At 40.9% G+C, this 20,515-nt stretch overlaps 1 protein-coding gene across 1 annotated transcript in view; it reads right to left on the bottom strand.

Annotated features, from left to right (window-relative positions):
• arid2 (AT-rich interactive domain 2) overlaps positions 1–14,061 on the bottom strand; it is a 32,533-nt gene extending 18,472 nt beyond the window's left edge. Inside the window, exons 1-5 of the mRNA XM_029495468.1 lie at positions 13,964–14,061; positions 13,622–13,807; positions 13,405–13,498; positions 12,337–12,434; positions 2,064–2,197 (exon numbers count right to left, since the gene is read on the bottom strand). Coding sequence (XP_029351328.1) covers positions 2,064–2,197; positions 12,337–12,434; positions 13,405–13,498; positions 13,622–13,713 — 418 coding nt within the window. The 5' untranslated portion in view covers positions 13,714–13,807; positions 13,964–14,061. The remainder of the gene's footprint in view (positions 1–2,063; positions 2,198–12,336; positions 12,435–13,404; positions 13,499–13,621; positions 13,808–13,963) is intronic.
• Between the last annotated feature and the right edge of the window lie 6,454 nt (positions 14,062–20,515).

Here is a 20,515-nt window from a genome sequence, read left to right as displayed (position 1 = left end):
ATTTTTTGTTTGTTTTTCTGGTACAGATTAGAAACATGAAATAGGATGTGTTAATTACTGAGCTGTCAAGATTCTGGTAGGTGGAACTTGTTTGCCTGTTACTAGAGCCAGACTGGGCGTCTCCTCCTGTGCCTACATTAACGTCTCTTGAACATTACATATTATGTGTATAATGTACTTGAAAAGTGAAAACTATTTGTGAGCAGAAAGTCAGGCAGTTTGAGTGAGCAAAAGAAAATCAGCTCTATCCTCTTCTTGCTCATCAGTACAGAGACACTAGAGAAAAAGGCATGCATGTACTTCATCTGGTAATAAATTTGTTAAAATTAGGGATCGACTGATTATCTGCATTTTGACGCATATAGGCATCTGCCTTTTTTTTTTTTTCCCCCTCGATGATGCAGACCTGCCTCTCTGTCTGCTCTCACTACTCTGTCTCCAGCATTGTTCCGCCCACAGCACCATCTGATTGGTTACACACAGAGCAACCGTACGGGTAACAGCCAATCAGCAGTGAAAGCTGTGCATGCACAGTGCTCACTCACACAGCAGAGAGTAGAAAAAGTTTTGCCAAATGGAGAAGGTCCGGAGAGCAGATATACACGTTTTGAACATGGATGTATAAAGAGAACTGGATACAGTTCTTTCCTATGGACGTTGTTTAGTGGCACATCATGCCAAAAAGTTTGTATGGTTGGCATAAAAATACCCGGATCTTCCGCATCAGTTATATTGAAATTTTTTCAAACTTTATTTACTGTAGACAAACTTTAGGGAGTTATTTATTTGTTTAAGTTTTCATTTAACTTCAGAAGACATGCTGCTGATCCTGGGAGCTCTCTGTACTTTGTTAGAATTTTAAAACAAAGATGTCTATGTCTATTGTCTAAGATTAAAAAAAAAAAATCTGAAAATCTGATAAGCTGTTTAATAAATATATACTGAAAGGCATTTAAACGAATTTAAGTGTTGGAGTTTGTATTGTTCAGAAATTTGACGCCAATATTTTCCCTTTTACTGCAAATTAATATCGGCTCCAAATATCGGTCATCTGCCTCCTTGGCTACTAATAATCTGTACTGGCCCTGAAATAACCATCTCGATCCATCTCTAATCAAAATAGTTACTAATACTATGGCTTGTGAGTGGAAGGCAAATGATGTACTCCTTCCTTTCGGTCCACAGAGAAAGGCTCACAGTTCGTATTCATAAACTGAGCCTTAAAACCAGCTGTCAGGACTTCTCAAACTTTGTGATATCACAACAAAGCAGTCACCACCCTCAGCCATGCCCCTATGACTAGACCAACTTGACATACAATCCAGTCTTGCTGGATTTGGTTTCCTGTTTTTAATTGTAATCCACCTTATTTTTATTAGAAGATCTCAGATCTTCTCCTCTGATTGGATGACTAACCTGTTCTGAATGGAGCATCAGAGAGAACCCTGAGTGAGAAGGCGTAAAACTACACTGAGATGGTTTTCGGGTCTTAAAACCATAAATATATCTTCTTGTGGACATCAACACTTAAAAGAAAACAATAGAGAAGTGTATCATATGGGACCTTTAAAGTCTTAAAATAAAATAAAAAAACAAAACAATATTTGCAATACATTGGTATCAGCCAGTAAGCATTAGCCTTAAAACACTTAAGCCATATGCTGGGGTTTGTAAAAGTACTGGAAACATTAAACTATCTGGATCTGCATCCAAATTCATAATCTGTATATTTCCCCCCTGATTATCTGACCACCCATCATCTTGTGAAATAAAGTCTACCAGCTATAAAATTATTGAAACAAGCAGCGATTGCTGAGGCACATTTCCATGCATATGCTTGACCTGTGGGCTGACCCTCTCATGAACCTCACACACAGCTCTGATGAAGGGATGCTTTGCTGAAATCACATCTGTGTTTCGATTACGGGCTCAAGTTGACCCATGGGCAAAGAGGAAGGATGACATTCAGCAAGAGTGCAACATAAAGCAACTGAATCCACAAACTTGAAAAAGCAGTGAGAAATTGAGGGCTTCTGAATACAAAGCATGTCATCTCTGCCTACCTGATACAATGTGTTGCTGGTAGTTATATGAGTTGGGAATTGCACCGATTGGAAGAGAGGCTTTGGGATTCCCCGGCTGCGCTTCTTCATCATCCTCGCCGAAGTGGTGGACTTTCTCATACTTCTCCAAGTATCTGCAAGAGAAGAAGGAAAAAGATTAGTGTAAATTTGTATTCTGCTGTTTTTTTAAAGATTCGATCGACTTAAAATTTGCTTCTTTAATGTATGCACACACATTCTCCACTGAGAACAGACACCATGAGGCTGAGGCAGCAATCTAACACTGTGTGAAAACCAACCGACCACCGAGAGTGTCAGTCTATTTGAGTGAGAACAACTTTCACGAATCGAAGAACTGGGACAATCAAATGCCCCCCCCATTACATATTACAAACAGACTCCACTTTCTTTTTTTTGTGAAGCAAGAACGAGAGTGAAAATGAGAATACTACAGGCTGGTGATATTTCAGAGAGAAAAGCTGATGAAAGTAAAATGGAATGGTTTTGTCATTGCATGATGCCTTGAGGGCAAGATAACTGTCCTTAGGTTATTAAATGATCCCTGTGGATATATAAGTTTGGCATTTGTGCTTTCTTTTGGATCTCTAAATCAACCTGCTGATCTTTAGTCATTAAAGTTGAGCTCAACACTCTTTCTCCTGAACTTGTTTTGTCAAGAGTAAAACTTATGCTTGATTCATTACACCCAATTTTGAACTCAAGTTTTCATGATAATTAGGATAAATTCCACAAATCAAGAATAAATAAATAAGAGATTAAATAAGAGAAAAAAGATTGATGAAATTGCTGTTAAGAGTGGGTGTACTGGTTGTTCAGTCACAATAAGAACTCACTTTGTTTTCACAAAACCAAAGTAAATTATTTCAGTACGCATGTATGAAATAATGTTACGGGGCACCAGCGGCTACGTAGTTCATGCACGCCCTGTAAACAGGAGGCTACAAGAGTCTCGTAAAGGATGCTGGTTTGGTTCCAGCCGGTGTCATTTGCTGCATGTCATTCCCTTCTCTCTCTCTCTCCAGTTTCAATCTAATAAACCCAGAATTATTTTTTTTCCTTAATAATGATACATTAATTCTGCTGTTTAAATATGATGATGGAAGTAAGAGAGCAGGCTCACCCAGCACATTACTGTACATCAATGTGTGGTCACATTGTGCGTTCAACATCCTTTAACGCCTGCGATTCACATAAATCATATATCCATCTGTGGCATGAGAAGTGCATGTGCACTCAAGTGCACTCAAGGAAAAGAGGCTTGTGAGCTAAAAAGAACAATATTGTAGGGATTAAACTTAAACTAAGTCAAACTATAAGTCATCCACAGGTGACCAACTGGGTGTAAAAGAGTTACCATGTGTGATGAGAGCAGCACCCTGACAGACAGACAGACAGACAGGCACGCACACACAAAATCATCATTGTCAATAGAAATTGGAGAGATCAGAGACTTAGACATGCAACACGCACTTGACAAGACAACTTCAATTTAAGATAAAACAAAATCTACTTGGTAATTCATAGAATACAAGAGTGAAACCTGATAGCTTCCCGGCTTAGCATTCAGCCGCTATGGTTGCTTTGCAATTTTCTGGTTTGCATCTGTGAAAACAACTTTTACCTGCTGTGATTTCAGTCTTGGGGTGTTGAGGTGCACATGAGGATATGAGCCTGTCTCATGAGTGTCAGTGAATAAAGCAAAACTAGTCAGTTATACAGAGTAATGAAACAACAAACAACTAGAGACTTACTGTGCCCTCACTTTAAAAATTAGGCAGATTTGAAGATGTGTTTATACATTTTTAAATTTCACCTACTGAAAATCAAAACACTACAGGGTGTAATTGTATAGACTGATTACTCTCTATACCAAAAAAAAAAAAAAAAAGAGTGGCCCAAAATTACACCAAGTCAATAAATATCAGACAGAATAGCTATTTTTGATTTTAGCAAACAAAGGATAAGCTGTCTGGTTACTTCAAAAGACTTTAAATACAAATATGTAAATGGGGTTGTTTCAATAAAGCCACTTCTCAGCTATAACACTAACAGCCGCCTTCCAACGTCAAGCCAATATAATCCTCACATTTTTCTGAATTTTCTACTCAACTTTGGGGGGCTCTACTAGCAGTCGGCTACCAAGCCAGACTAAAACACCTAATGATGATGCAGGAAAATCTGCCAGGCAAACAAACACACAAAAGAAAAAGAAAGAATAATAAAAAAGAATTAATAATAATAAAAAAAATAAATAATAATAATAATAATAAAAAATCCCAAAACAAGCAAACACACACACACACACACCAAAATACCTCAGCAGTGAAAGTGTGGTGAACCCTGCCTGTGCGGCCGTGAGTCACTGAGCAAGCGGCTGTTTCTGAATGAGGCCTCCATTTGTTCATCATGGCCAAGGTAATCCCCCGTCCGCTGGCTGCTGGGTGACACACTGGACTATAAATACACTCAGCCTTCATTGGTTGAGAGAGGGAGAAGAGTGTGCGAGAGAGAGCGAGAGAGATAGGCCATAGTCCCGGCTGCAGCGTCATCAACCGCTGTCTGGGCATGAGCAGGGAAGAAAAAGGCTGTGGGTGAAGACGGGTGGGGGCATAGAAGGGAGAGTGACGAGGGGAAGGGGGGGTTCAACTGCAGCTGCTCATGTCTGCACTTCACCTTTTTCATATATGCATGAAGAGAGGAACATCAATCCCCTCCTACTTGACTTGCATACGACAACCCACCAGCAGAAACCACCCGACTTTCATCACCTTACAACAACTGTTTAGGGAAGTGTAAGTGTGTGTATCACTGCACATACTGAGATGATTTCCCTCCAAAATACTGCATGTGCAAAAGGGTGGGAAAGTAGCATGGGCCAGGGGTGTGATGGGATAGACACACAGTTGTAAGCATCACTGCCATCAGTATTGTGTTATTTATGGTTATCTGGATCACAACAGTAAAGATAGTCTTGGGTTCAATTACTCTCCGCTGCCCAAATGCCCTCAATGTGTCAGAGTGTGGGAGTTGATTGCCCCCTGCTGGATGTGGTCTCAGACATGCAAACACATCACAGCCCATATCAGACTGAAATGTTTAATGGGATTTAACGAAGCCAGCTGTCCAGCACAGACTTGGGGGTGGTTTGCTTTGTCAATACTCAAAGGAATGTTCACTGATGGCGAACGACAGCCGATCGAGAGACTATTGTAAATGTTGGATCACTTAGAGGACAGACTGTTGCCAAAGAAGCAGACTTAAAGGCATCGGAGAGCATTGAAAATCCAAGATGACTGCTTTTACAGTGTTGTCAGGTAATAGCTATGGAAGAGTATTTAACCTATGAGGTCAATGCATGTACACACAACTATATCAGCACCATTTATGAGTGCAAACATCTCAGCTTTTCAGCCCGTTTCATCTCTATGACACTTAACTCAGAAGCTGCCTGACCTCAAACTGGGGTGATTGCATTCCAATATATTGGTCCTTCATTTTCCCACTGACCACCTCCACCTTAGACACCTTAGACAACACATTTTGTGAATTCTGGAAACCACTCTGTTTTTTTTGGCTAAGAGTGTGAAGTCACTTCCTTTTCACCTAAAACTAAAATCCCATCCCTCTGTGCTCAGTTGAAATGACTAATAGCCTCCTTGGTCTCATCATCTTTGGTATGAGACATTGATCCCATCCACCTGCAACTGCCGTTTATATTGCGGGTTTTTACCATTTCCCTTCCTGTTTCATTCATCATAAACAGCTGTGAGGCTCCATCATACACCAGACTAGGCGTTGATAATATATCAAATTCATCTGATGAATTAGAATTTTTATTTTGGGATAGTCTGAAAATGTGCCCATCTATGAAAACCTGAGTTACAACAACAGCCATGCAGAGTCAGATGATAGTAGTCTACATACATTGCCGTGCCATGATAACAGACCACTCACCACCGTTAATAGGTGGCAAAGTAGCTCTGGCTATCCTGCAGTGACTTTATCTGCACCTATGTGAGGGAGACACTTCTAAGTACCCTCCAAACTGCAACACAAACAACAGCACTCTTGCTTTGTTGGAATAATGTTGTTCAGGCATCGGCACAGAAATGGACAGGACAGGGTTCACACTTTCACCTGTGCATGTTATTCACACAGGTCGCCGTAGGTGTTGGGTGATTTGTTGTTTTCTTACTATGAATAATGATAAACTTCCAACTCCTGCAGGTCTTCAATTTATTATAAACAAAAAACATGTTAATAAAATTTGCATGAAAATGATGATTAGAAAAATTGCTTGTCCCTGAGCTATTAGACTCACCTTTTATGCTACAGTTTATGTGATACTTTCCTATACTGTTCAATATCAGGAACAGGCTGCAGAAAATTATTAATGTATAGGTTTCTAAATGGCTGTTGATAGCGCTCAACCCAAAATCCCAGACTGCTGGTTTCATGCATATACTCTACAAAGAGGTTTCTTCTTGCTATGTTGGAGACATTAGGGACCAGCTCCAGTTAGGAAAAAAAACACTTGTGAGTAAGGAAATTTAGCTTTTACTGATGAGCTTGAGACTATTCAACACAGTGAGCAAACATGTTAACCATATCGGCATATATATAGTGATAAAGGCAGATTGCAACATCAGTTTCAAGTAAATGGTAGATTTGTCCATCTGCTTGATAGCAAGGTGACTGAGCTATCAGTAGCCTCCAGGTGTTATCCTTAGGCAATTTCTCATATGAACTCTTGAGAACCTCTGTAAAAATCAGGTCCAGACACTGTCCAGTGCTGCCTTTTCACAAAACAGGAGATCCTGGGGAAATCCCCCATTTGGTTTAGGTGAGGAGGAGGCACATTGTAGGGGGGGTTGAGTCCATAGGAGGGAGGCTAAGAAGCAAAAGCATGCACTGCAGACATCTCTTTGATTTGTTTACAGCATGTAGCCCGCATGGCAAAACTACCATCAACACGCTTACTGGCTGTGACCTGCTCTATTCACACACACTATAAATGGGATGTTACACGGACTTTGTCCTAGGGGGAGCTGGCAAAGTAAAGCCAGTTCAATGTCCTGTCAGGCTGATTTGGATATTTGTGTTTTCACATACAGCTCATCCATTTAAAGAAAGCCCCTTCTTATGCTATCTACAAAAGCAGAAATTGATACTTGTTTCCTCCATAACTGCTTGTCATCTAGACATCTCTTCAGTCTGAGCAGTGGCAATAAAACATGGCTAATATGATTGAGATCAAAGACCACTGCATCCAGATGTTTTCAGATCAGCACCAGAATGTATTGGCATACACTAGAAGCAAAAGCAGTTTGGTTCCTGGGCTTGGGGCCTTTCTATGCAAAGTCTGCATCTTCTCCCCATGCCTGCATGGGCTTCCTGCCACTGTCCAAACACATGCATGTTTGGGTTAATTGGTGCCTCTAAATTGTCTGTAGGCCTGTATGTGAGTGGTTGTTTGCCCTGCAATGGACTAGCAACCTGTCCGCGGTGTACCCCACTCTCGCCCAGTGTGAGCTGGGATTGGCTCCAGGAACCCCCACAACCCAGAAATGGATAAGCGGTAGAATTAATGAATAGAAGCAAAAGCTCAATGGTACCTGAAACAATGTGATTACCAGGGGCAAAAAAAAAAAAAAACTCAAGCTGGAAAAAAAATGGTAGAAAATATTTGTGGTGTGATTGTGGACAGAGGTTTAACACAAATCAGTTTCTGTTTCTTATTATAAAATCACACTTCTACACTCCAGACATTATATTCAATGTTAAATACATAATTTGCACCATTAACCTCAAGCACTACTTCAGCAATAGAAAAGATGAGGAGATACAGATACAGTAGCATCCAAATAATTTTTAGTGGCTGCAATATATTTTCATTTCTCCAATCTTTGTATGCAGTCTAAATAAGACACGCTGTGTTTCCCTGGTGTGTTCTGCACACAAATGGTGACATTTGAACTTGGGAGAAACTTAAGAGTTGCTCAATCTTTGGTTTAGAAAGCACATTTGACATAGTTTGAGATGCCAAGAGGGTCAGGAGATTTATATGGTTGAGAACAATTTTTAATATGCAGTTTTCAAAATTAATTCAATAAGTTTGAGATGTTGAGGATAATCCATTTGGTGCTCCTGTCATATGAGGAATCATACTCAATTTCAATGACAACTAAATCAGTGTTTACAGTGCAATTGCTGGTAGAGAAATGTAGCCCTAGAAGTAGGCTCACATGTCAAAAATCAGTCAAAAAAAATGGTCCGGCATCAACTGAGTTAATATGCTGTTAAACTCAAATATCACAAGGCACATTTTTCCACACTCCTTGGAAGTAGATGAAGTGCCAGAAACCTACACTTCTACAAATATTCAAATAAGGACTGGAATGAGTAACCCTGACTATATGATCACACCTGTTTGTCTACACTGCCAACAGTTCATAGATGCATAGCTGAGACTGTGGTAATATCATTTAGCTGTTAAGGAAGCCGCATGTTCAACTCAGAGAGAGAGATTACTCAGCAGTGGTTGCTCCAGGAGAACAAAGTACAGTCAGGAGAGCGTTTCTTTTTCTATGATCACTGTGGAAATTAAGAAGTGTCCTTGACCACCACAGCTAAAATTCCAACTTGCTCATAATATCATGCATTAAAAGGTGAAATATGAAATATGTTGAAGTAGTATTCAGCAGATCACTGCCATATGCATTTGTCCAACCAATGTTCGCCAACTTGTCCCATTATATCTGTCAGACGAGGAGGAATATCTACAAATTTCTTCCTTTGCATTGCTCCAATCACATGTAAAAAGCATCAAGATACAAACTACTCAATGACTTGAACATTTAAAATAACAGTAGCTTAACTGATTGGTTCCTAGTGCCTCCTGGGCCTGATTTCCTCCCAGTGGGGATGCAGTGGAGAGGGCAGACAAAGGTTGGACCAGGGTGTCTGTCACCTGACTTGGCTTCTGTGCAAAGCATGCTCCACATTGGTAAAGAAGTCAAAGACTGTAGCAACACCAGAGGCTTTATTTCAAACACCCATCATTCGCTCTCAGGTTACGGTGAGTGCCTGCATGAACTGGAAGGTTATTACTGGGGGGGGGGGGGGGGGGGGGGGATCTGTTGCCCCACGAGGGTTGGGAGCTTAGTGCAAACCACTTCCAAATCATATGAAACTACTAATGGAGGAGGAAAAGCATGGAAATGTGAAAAAGTATTGACTAGGAATAATCCAAATCAGTGTGGCCACAGGAAAACTGAAAGCAGCATTTAGCAACTCCAAATCAATCCAGTGAAACAGAGTCCACAGCCAGAGGACACAGATGTGTAACATAAATGTATGTCAAATTACGGACGTGTGTAAAAGGTTTTTTACAGTCACAGGAACAGCTCTCTAACACGTCTTCATGTGCGCCATTAAATAATTTGGCTGCTCTGCTGTAATACTTTCAGCTCAATCAAGGCTGTTCAATAATTTTCAAAAACCCCTCAAAGTTTTCAAGCTTTTTCATGATCTGTGAAAACCACTGCCATTTCTGAGCACTTATCGTTCATATTAGCAGTACTGCTGCGCACCATATTACTGTATGTGTTGATGGTCATACCTGAAGACCTTGCATTCAAATTTAAAGTCTTTTGTGTAAATGTAATGAAGCAAGCTCAACAAACAGCGTAATTTCTACTGTGTCATGGTGAATCAATGCCAACACTTTGATGCAGCATGTGAATCCTTCCACCCAATCACTGAAATAAAATCAGTACAATTGGTAGGGCTGATGTGAAAGCAGCGCTTCAACAAGTTGAAAATGAGCTGGTAAAAATGTTTCTGGCAAACATGGCTCGCTTATTACCAAGTGACATTCAAATATCAAATAGATGGCAACAGGAGCTGGCACTGAACCACCGTACTGCTTATTACTCTGAGTGGGAAGTGCTGACCAGAAGAGCCACATCATGACCGTGCTATTCATTCAGACTGGGGGGGACTTGGTCAATGGTCAAACACATCCTGTGACAGAAAAGTCAGAGGTTTGATCCCTGCACAGATGGTGTGTCCTTCAATCCAACCTGGCAGCTTATTTGTTTCACTTAAAGAGGTGGGAAAAAAAAAAAAAACAAGCAACAACAATTGAATTTAAAGTTGAGAGCTTGAAATGGGACTTGTAAAAGACAGACACCAAGACGCTGGCTTGAAGATCATTAATATTAGACAAAAACCATCTCAGAAGAGTCTAATTTGGTCATATATTTGCAAGAAAGTTTTATAAATGCATCATGACCATGTGGTCATGGTGGTCATTAAATTGGATGAACAAGATTAACATCTGATATCAACATCCATCCATCCTAAGTGTCCTTGAGTGAGACACTGAATTTGAACCAGCTCCAGTGAGCACATATCTACTGTGTAACTGGCTGTGACCTCTGAACTTCCTGCATGAGGGCAACGTGAAAATCTCTCGCACACCAACTACACTGCTCACCAAATTTTGTGTGGCAAGGCTGGTCAGAGGGTTGAGGAAACAAACAAACAACAGCAAAATAAATAAGCTCTCTCACATACTCAAGTCAGGAAAAATAGCAACACGGGAGAGGAGGAAAGAGTCTATTATCAGTCTTGTTTGAGGCAAGACCAGTCTAGCTGCCTGCTGTCTCTGACATCCACTATGCTGAACTGCTTTAGATAAACTTTACAAAGTGGCTCCAAAGGCTGTTGTGACACAAGTGTGATATTCAGCATGTTAGTGGACTCAGCTTTCAGGCCTCATTTGCTTACACACCTTCACAAAATAATAAATAAAAAAGGTAATAATTACAGGGACTAAGCTTTTCTGAGTAACACGGGTGAACATTTCTATGTTAATGGGTCCAAACAGTTGTTTGCTTCATCTGCAGAACAAAGCATCAGGCTACTGGTATTTATAACCCACTTTCTGAGATAAGATCATAAACACATCAGTTGGCCTAATTGTGTCCCTGCTAAAAAAAAAAAAAAAAAAATCTTCTGGGTGCTCAATACATCAGATCAGCCATTGACTTTCTGTGACAAGTACTTCAGGCACAGTCAAACACTAAGCTTGTGAAACAAAAACAGACAACGCATTTCTGAGTGTTGTGTTACTTTGCGCCAATGAGGTTATGTTTCATCGCAAATCAGATCCAAGATCTTTGCACTATAGGTGCTTCCACCAGAGGAGCAAACCGTTTTATTGTCAACTGCCTGAACTTCCACTGAGGCCATGACACCAGGTTACATGAGTTTTTGCTTAAGAAGAAATTCATTCTACACTACTCTGTCATACAAACACAAATGGCTGATTGTGGTCAGTGGTCATGATGATGCTGGGAGACTTAGGTCATTGGAACTGAAGTGCAAAGCCCATGTGCCTGAGTATTTCCACCTTGAAGTCAACAGTGAGGATTCTCTGTGAACTTGAGCTACAGGTCACATCAGCTATGTACAATTAGTGTCAAATTGGCAACTATCCACATAACCTCCGAAAGCTCCCATCAAAGACACTCTGGATACACAAATGCACACCAAAATCATCCTCTGTCTTTGATTTTAACTAGTGACCTGCAGTTCCCTCCATAACATTCATGACAAGCTGCAAGCATTTCTCTGCTACAGAGGTGTAATCCCCAGGGGCAGGTGCTACCGATGGGAACAATCGTTGTATGTGGTTGAGTGGAAAGAAAAGGAGCACAGAGAAAGCAGCAACACCAAAACCACAAATGCCAGCTGTTGGGGAAAGCTGCATTTACATCGGAGTCCCATCACTGGCAGCTGACTGCATTTAGATTTGGAAACTGCATGCAATACACGTTAAAGCGCCCACATTGACTCAGTCATTAGAGCCATATCAAAACTGAATGCCCTGTGGCCACACCATTTTCAGAGAGGAATAACCATCATTAGTTGATCGTTTGGGGCCACTGCCGACAAAATACTCCTTCACTGAGCTCTCAAACTGTATATTACAGACTTATCAAAAACACAGAGGACACCAATCCACTATGTGAGACAGATCAGACTTCTCCTTTCTTACATGGAAGAGGAGAATAATCACATATCCATCATGCCAAGGCAAATACACCATGTAGACCTTGATATTCCTATCACAGTATTGCACCAGTGCTGCTTCCTAGCAGAAGGGAACAAGACTGGCTGCATCTTAACATTTGTAAACACTTCCCACATGCTACCTGAGAGGATGCATGGCCGGGCTACTTACCGAAGGTAGTACTGTTTTAAAGCAAATGCAGCGTTGGAACAACTCCTGGGAAAGTTAAACTCTTCGCCGAGTTCAATCCATTGGTTTTTGTCAGAGACCTGAAAGAGGGATATGAGTTTGTTATGAATAAAGAAGAGGACGAATTAAGGAGAAAAAAAACAAAACACCGTCAACAACAAAAAGAGCGGTTAAACTGCAACCATCTGTTCTGCTACAGGTCCCCCTCCTCCTCCCCAATGAGGCAATATGAGGATCACTAATCAATAACTTTCTCAAACTGCTGGAAACAGCTAAAAAAATACATAACAACGTAAAGTTAGCAGGCGGGGTGTTGGGCACAACGGTGTTTAATTAGCCACCAGCCTGTTCATTAACCGAGCATATTTATGTTTGACACATCAGTTAAGTCCAACTGCCTTGACTCCCTATAAGATACTATCGTTACAGTTGAAGCTAGTTAGCACCAAAGCTAACAAGCTAACTTGACTTTCTCCCCCATTTCAGCGTTAAAATCGAACCAGGCCAAACTGCAATAAAGTGTCTGCGGCTGGAAACAAACGCTTTAGCTTGCGGCGACCCGTTTGATTTTGGAGCAGGTTTTGGTGCCGATTACTGTATTCACTACATGGGCCTGTGAGGCCTACATTTTGAGATCAGCCATGAAGCCGACGAAAGATGGCTATGGCGAGAAAGAAAAAAAAAATCTAGCTTCCCCCGGCTGAAAACTACCGGTAAAAACCCGGGCGAAACGCTGTGTCCCCAGCGGTGTTTTGCGAGGCCGGGCTCCGTGCCGATAATCGATGTTAAACGTGCCCGCTAATTTTGAGTCGCTCCAACTGCACTCTGACTCCGAGCGGTTGGACTCTCGATTCAAACCACACAACAACACAAGCCACCACATTGCATAGAGATACATGGCAAACTAGCACAAGGCCAACACCGACCCACTAACGCTTTTCTGGAGGGTTACACTTGTCCCGGGTTGCCCACACGGAGTTGTGGTGTGGTCCACCGAGGAGTCCACAGACAGCTGAGTGTGGAGAAAATCCACTTTTAGTTCCCACTCACCTTTGCAAATCCACCTAAAGAGACGACTCTGATATAGAGAGCATTCAGATCCAGCTCTTTCCCACCCACGATAGGAATCTTCTTGAACGCCGATCTGAAGGGATAACACAAGAAATAAAGGCACATATGCTTAAATAACAGTTTAGGTTCACTCCCAGTTACGGGCAATGAAGATTTAAAGTTATATTTCTTGGGAATAAAGACGCCCCAATCTCACCCTCTGCTTTGGTGGAATTGCCGCAGCTCGTCCAGGAAAGCCTGTCCTTTCCTTCGCTGATCTAGTAGATTTTTCCCCGTCGAATTTGCCATTGTTTTTGCATGCAAAAACGGTTAAACCCCACTTCAGTCGCTTCTTAAGACACCAAGGATCCCATACTCCGCCGGCGCTCAGTCATTCGCGAAGCTGAGTGTTTAAAAAGTTAAAGAAATAGCTGATAGCAAGAAGAGCGGCAGCTCGCTAATAAAGACTGATGCACACAGAAAGCCAGCCCGATTCAACCCCGGACTAAGTTCCAACGAACAGTCCCAAATACGACCGATTTACCGACAGATTAGATACGCCATGGCAGAAGGTGTTGAATTAATGCTTTTGGTCGCGGTTGTATTCGTTTGGAGTGGTTTGACAGTGTGGTACGGACGCAGCTCCGAGGCTATCGCACACACTGTAGAGCGGCAGAGGGATCCAGTTCTCAGACAAAAAGATGTGGAGGCCGCGGAGCCCGGCCTGCCATGCGTGCAGCGCCCTCTGCGGCCACAGGTGGCACTGCACCGGCCAGAGCAAAAGCGGCTGCTTGGAACAATAGAGACTGTTTTCTTTTTTAGGGACCGTCTGACAACTCGTCTCTCTGTTTGGAAAACGGGTCAGGAGGCACTTGGAAATGTCCCGTGGGGGGAGGGGATAACACTAATTAACAGCCCCCAAAAAGGGGTTGGAGAGCAACCTGACACTTGTTGGTAAAACACTGGATGTTTTCCAGGATAAAGTCTACTTGTAACTGCCTTCAGAATGAGTCTGATGTCAGTTAAATGACCAACCTGTGCCCATAAGTTAAAAAAAACAAACAAACAAACAACAAACTATGGCCAACCTGTAACAATTTCATAATTGCACAAACACCACAGGAATGCTTAAAAAAATATAACACCTCCACTTTAAACCAGTATTGTAGCGAAATCATATAATGTGATTATGGGCTCAATACTATCAACTTTTGGTATTTACTTAGAAAAGAGCAAATTTCTAGGAAAAAAAAGGTTAGTTTAGTTGCTGGGTGCTATATGGCTCTTTATGCATAATTGTGACTTTAAATCCCTTCATATCTTTGCATCGCCTATCGAACTGACTAATATCAAATATTAGAATTAGAGTTTGTGTTTTTTTCGGCGACAATAACGACATAAAAGATTGACTTAACCATTCATTGCTCTTCTTGATTTGGGTGTTGTTTGTACTTTTTGAATAGAATTTCAGAAGACAAATGGGCAACGTTGCGCATATTCCCACTCTCCTAAATTGTTTATATTGTGATGCCAAAATTTTGGTTCTAATGTGTTCGCTGATTTTTATTTTTTTATTATTATTTTTTTTAACCAAGGAGTAATTTGTTGTTGGGGACTTGTAGTGGTAAAGGCTACCCATATCCCTTACTGACCACTTCTGAAACGACTTTTATCTCCGGGGATGGTTGAAAATTACTCCTGATCCCTTTTCCCTCTAACTGCCAAGCGGATATCTTCTTGATGGGGTTACATTCAACCATTACACGTACCCCTTTGCTCAATGAAAAACCTGTCACAAAATGGCGGAGACGTACGTTAGCAGACCCCATTTTGAGGAATTGACACTAGACAGCGGAAAAGTGTGTGTCGTCGCTTGTGGTTTTCAAAACGGTGCTCTTTTTTGCAAACAAACTGCGGCACACCGGAGCTCACCTCACGCCTGTTTGGACTCCCCACCCGTCAACCGAATTCGGGGCCAACGAGTCGGTCGTGCGCTAGCTAGCTTGTTAGCTTAGCAGAGGTTAGCTAACTTAGCTCAAATTGCCATGAACCCGCTGAGAGCTACCCTTGGTAATCCAATTACCCGATGATATCCCCGGCTAACGGAGACTTGACGTGAGGCTATATGTCGCCAATGAGAAACATCAAACCACTTAATACCAAAGAAATCATCGATGTGTTGTGAGCGTTAGCTCTACCAGCTACGGCCATTAGCGTGTCACATTTCAGCCGCGTCAACACTGCGAAGATAGCTAAAAGAGCAACCTCTTAAGGACAACAGCTCACCAAGAAACATCTGGAGAAGACAAAAAGTTCCACCTGCAATCGTATAGTCGAAAATAATATCCAACACTTAGTTTAAATGCCAAGCCAAACTGCTGAAGGCAAGCTAACTAGCCCATTAGCTTCCATATGCGCGTGCTTTCGCTTTGCATTTCTGGCTATGTACATTTTTTTTTTCCGACGTTAAACACAACATGTCATTATTAATAATGTGGCTTCTGGCATGTCAGTTAACCAAATGATCGCTTAATGCTGTTAACGATCACGCGTGTGACACATGCTGGTTAAATAATTATGTGCAATGTCGGGAACTGGACAGTCAAGTGTTTATGTGCAGGCAGGCGGTCACCGTGAAACAGTCAGTAAAAGCGTTAATCCGCATACATTTCTTTCACCTTCTTAACTATAACTCTGTTACTGCAGTGCAGACACCACCGAGAAATGTCACATTTCGAATAAACCTGTCGTCGAATGTATTTTATGTCGAACAAAATTATAAATCGGCGCAATTTAAGTCGAATTAGCAAAGTAAGCGAAGCGTATAATAATCCTCTTTGAAAATGGCCTCTATATTCTTTACATTTAGTTGGTATTTGGGTAGTATGAATTTATTTCAGTGCAGCTCTAAGTCAACAGTGTCATTGTGTTTTTCCTGACTATAAACATGTCTGCCCATTTGTAATATTTAATTTTGTAATTCCACACATATGCCATGTAATTATTTATATGAAGTGGATTTAAGGCAGAGAAGCCCAGTGGTTAATTGTATTTGTATCATCAAGTCCAAATGAATTTTTCCTGCTTAAGCAAGTAAATTTAGGCCATTTTTGAGAGTGCCAGTTTCACATTATGCCTCAAAGCACAGTTGTCTGATCACCCAATGAATTCATGTTTATACGTCTAAAATGTGTGAATAAATTAGATTTCATATTAATCAGAACACAAAGGCCATATTCAATTTCTAGACTGACAACAGTAATTACAGTATATTTTGAATGAATACCATTAAGATACACAGAAGTGTGAAATAAATGTATAAAAATTGACTTGAAATTTGCTATTTGTAACATCTTTGCAACCTCCCATTTAACCTGCATTCAGAGAGTACTGAACGTAATGCTGCAACTGTGAGCATCCACTTGAAGGCCACGGTCAGTTATGCATCACACAGAGGTCCTCATCTGATGTGACAGCAAGGCCTCTTGTGGCATATGGTGTAAATGGGGCCAGTGTACCCCAGCTGCCTCCAAGCACCCAGACAAAAGATCCCAGTGGGACACAAACTGCATGTAACGTCCTCATACCTCCCTGCAGCCTCCACACCAGGGGTTGGTCTCGGAAGTAATGTGTGCGTGGGGGGGGGACGTTGAATTATTTGGTAGAAAATGGCTCCATCTTCTGGAAGTAAGGCAACACGTTTAAATGAAGGAATGGATTCACCTCATTTCATGGGGAACATACTGTACTTGGAGGATCAGTTGAGAGATTTTAAACTGGATACAGTCACAGTTGGACTAAGATACATGTTGGAGATTAGAGAAGGGAGCAGTGGGTGGTCGTAAGTGATCCTCGTATGGCTGGAAGCCAGGCAATACAGCCACACTTGGTAATGCAATCCAAAAAGGATTTTGTTCATTTCAGCTTGCTCACTTCTATTAACTGTGCCTAAGATGGTTGTGGGTTGAATATAAATGCATACAATAAATCAATCTATTTAATATTTATGTTACAGGGACAAGACTATTTTCCAGTGTCCCTAAGCTAGCATTTTTCCACACAAACGCACATCAGGTAGAAAACGCATACATAATGGCTCTAAAATACTGCACAAACAAAAAGTCTGTTTTTGTTTGTTACAAAGATCATTTAGTTTACATACCCTTGGCATCTTTTGTAAGATAACACTTTACAGCACATTTTCCTGTGTTTTGATTGAGAATATGTTCTATTATGTTATATTCCTTGTACAAATTTGTTTTGAAATGAATACATAAAAATGAATGAAAGCATTAAATGGTGAATTAATTTGATATATATAAGCGACAGGGTTTGCCTGTTCTGGCTGTGCTGCAGTGATAGTGACCTTTAACTGACATCTCCACATTTCCCTGCCTCTTATGGGCAGTCTCTGCATTGCCTTTGTATTAACTGTAGTAGCAGTTGTGGTACAAATCTTCCCCTGAGTCCTTTTCAGAGTACAGTTCAGAATCTGGGTCATCAATAGCATGGTTCTCTGGCTCTTAACTATCTTTTTTTTTTGCCTTCCATTGAATCAAAGATAAAAATTTCTGACTTGGTGCATTATTGCAACATAAGCTCTTTAAAAAGACTGTTTCTCAGTCACAGGTGCATAAAGCCCAACCCCACCTCTATCCAAATGATATACATTCACCCCGAAGTCCTATGAGAGTACAGGTCATTTAATCAATATTCTGGCCTATTATTAGTTTTTAAATACCTCAATTTGTCCTGACAAGACAGTTTCTGTGTTTACAGGTTAACTCCTCCAGCTCCATTAAAAAGAGGGGAGAGGATTTCAGGTGCACCACTCCATCAGTGGGTGGCACTTGTGTGCTAAGGATGAGAGCTGGTTCAGAGTCAGGTTATGTGCAGTCTCTGCTCACCATTTATTAGGTACTCAGTATTTTATTGGTCAGTTTTACTGTGGAATTACATTTTCAATTGTAATGAATACGTTTATAGTTTATTGATCTCACTTTCTCTTCTAGATGATTGGGATAGAGCAACTTGTTTCTATAGTTGTGTTTTAGTGAACTAAAAAAATAAAATCGACCCCCAGATTCCTACAATATTCCCAGAAAGCCGTATGAAAAAAAAAAAAATTCTATTACTATATTCACTCAATAAGTTGAGGCCACACACAAATACACAACTTCATGATATACTGTTAAGGTATTTAGGGGTTTATGCCACAGGAACCACAGCCAGTAAACATTATTGTTTTATTGTGGCTCATTTCATGCCTGTTTTCATGGCTGGAATCAGTCAGATGTTACTTCCACAACAGTTCTGGTGAACACACAGAAACTCTTGCAGCTTGCAACAGACAATAAAAGAGAATATGGAATTATTTAGGTCAGATTTGGCCCAAAAACCAAGATATACATTAGACTAAAAATTTTATTTTGCTACTCAACATGCAACAGAGGATTTTAGTTCAACTGCATCATTGGCAAGTTTCAGTTGGCTGCATTCAAAAATAAAATGCTTTTCCTGGCAGTTTGTCATTGTTCCAAGGTGAAGCAGCGTGGGTGTGTAATATCTGGTATAGATGTGGGACAGATTGGGTCGCAGAAAGTTAAGCAAAGCAGTGTCTAATAACAGTAAGAGCTTATCAATTTTCAGCTGCTCTGTTTCCATACTTTAACGTCTGTGACAAAAAATGCTATGCTGTATTGCTTCATAATGCAAGTTGTTGTTATGAATATCATTGCAATGAAATCTTTCAGCTGATTGTGCTTCAGCAGGGCTAATGATGATTGTGTGCCTCACAGGTGTTACTAGAGACATTAGCAGGAGCCCGGACTTGGAAAACCAAAGGAATGTAGCCTGTGCTTATGCTGTTCTAATATTAAAATTAATAAAATGTCCACATAGCTGAATAACCATATTTAGTATAATTTAAACTACAGTGTCTGACATGAAACACATGCTCTGTCTGATAGCTTCTTCCCACTTCAACTGTTTGGACAGAATCTCAATTTTCATCCATACGCCACTACAATTACACTTTCCAAAGCAGCTCTTCACCTCTATTAATAAGACAAAACTATCAGCTTCACTTTTGTTAATTATTTACGCCTGGATACCAAAGTTTGAGCTCCTTCTCTTGACTTCAGCGGTTCCTTTAACTCTTAATGACATTTCAGACTTATATAGCTCAACCTGCTTTGTAGCACTATTCAGCTTCCTTTCAGATCCTTAATCAGCTGCTCATCATCTCATGGTTGCTAATTGTGAGCACAAGGTTTATTCTCAGCTGCCCGTTCCACCTACCTTACAAGTCCTGAGTTCCAGTTCAGGTCTAATGAGTAAATGACATTCTGAGACTTTTAACTTCCAAACTTGTTGCACATGATGCAATTAGTGTGTTATTTCTTTTTCTTTTGAGTTCAGGGAGTTAAGGCAGAGCTTCATTTTATTCCAATGTTGACTGAATTTATATCCAGTAATGCATTGCTAGAAATGACTGAGAACTCAAGTTTATTTCATACATTATTGTACATTATGGTTTGGCTTTCAATAGAGATTTATCCAAAATCTGCTGTTATTCAAATAGTGTGTATCTGCAACTCTTTTACCGATTAACAGCTTATAAGGTCACGGAGGGGATGGTGGACAAACCCTGTGTTCGTATCGGGTAACCTGCCGTTCACTGAATTCCGACCCTTGAGTCCATTGTTTCCTTTGCACACCAACACTGTAGTACCAAATCAAAACAACAAAAAGCAAGACTTAGTTGACATGCGCAAAAAAACCTGTACTGCACAATAGGACAATATCCAGTGTCAGAGTCGGCTGGTAGGGAGGTAAGCTTGGCAGCTGGAAGACTGACTGTTTCCTGTAGTATTTATAAGAAAGGGTAGTTGTGGCTGCCCTGGTTTCCCTTCACAATGACAAGGGTGCGGCTGAAACCCAACACAAACCTGTCCACCCTCCCCCTCAAAAGCCCCCTGAAGAGAGAGGGAGAGAGAGCTGAGTGTAAAGGGAGTCTTCCTCTTGTTGACCCCAAAGTAGGCCACTACCCTTTATATGTCTGGGTCAGTGATGTTTGTATACAAACGCAGTGGTAGTCACCATCACTACT

This window comes from Echeneis naucrates, chromosome 23, assembly GCF_900963305.1.
Source record: "Echeneis naucrates chromosome 23, fEcheNa1.1, whole genome shotgun sequence".
NCBI lineage: Eukaryota > Metazoa > Chordata > Actinopteri > Carangiformes > Echeneidae > Echeneis > Echeneis naucrates.
Note: the sequence above shows the minus strand (reverse complement) of the source record. Positions and strands in the feature narration are given on the sequence as shown.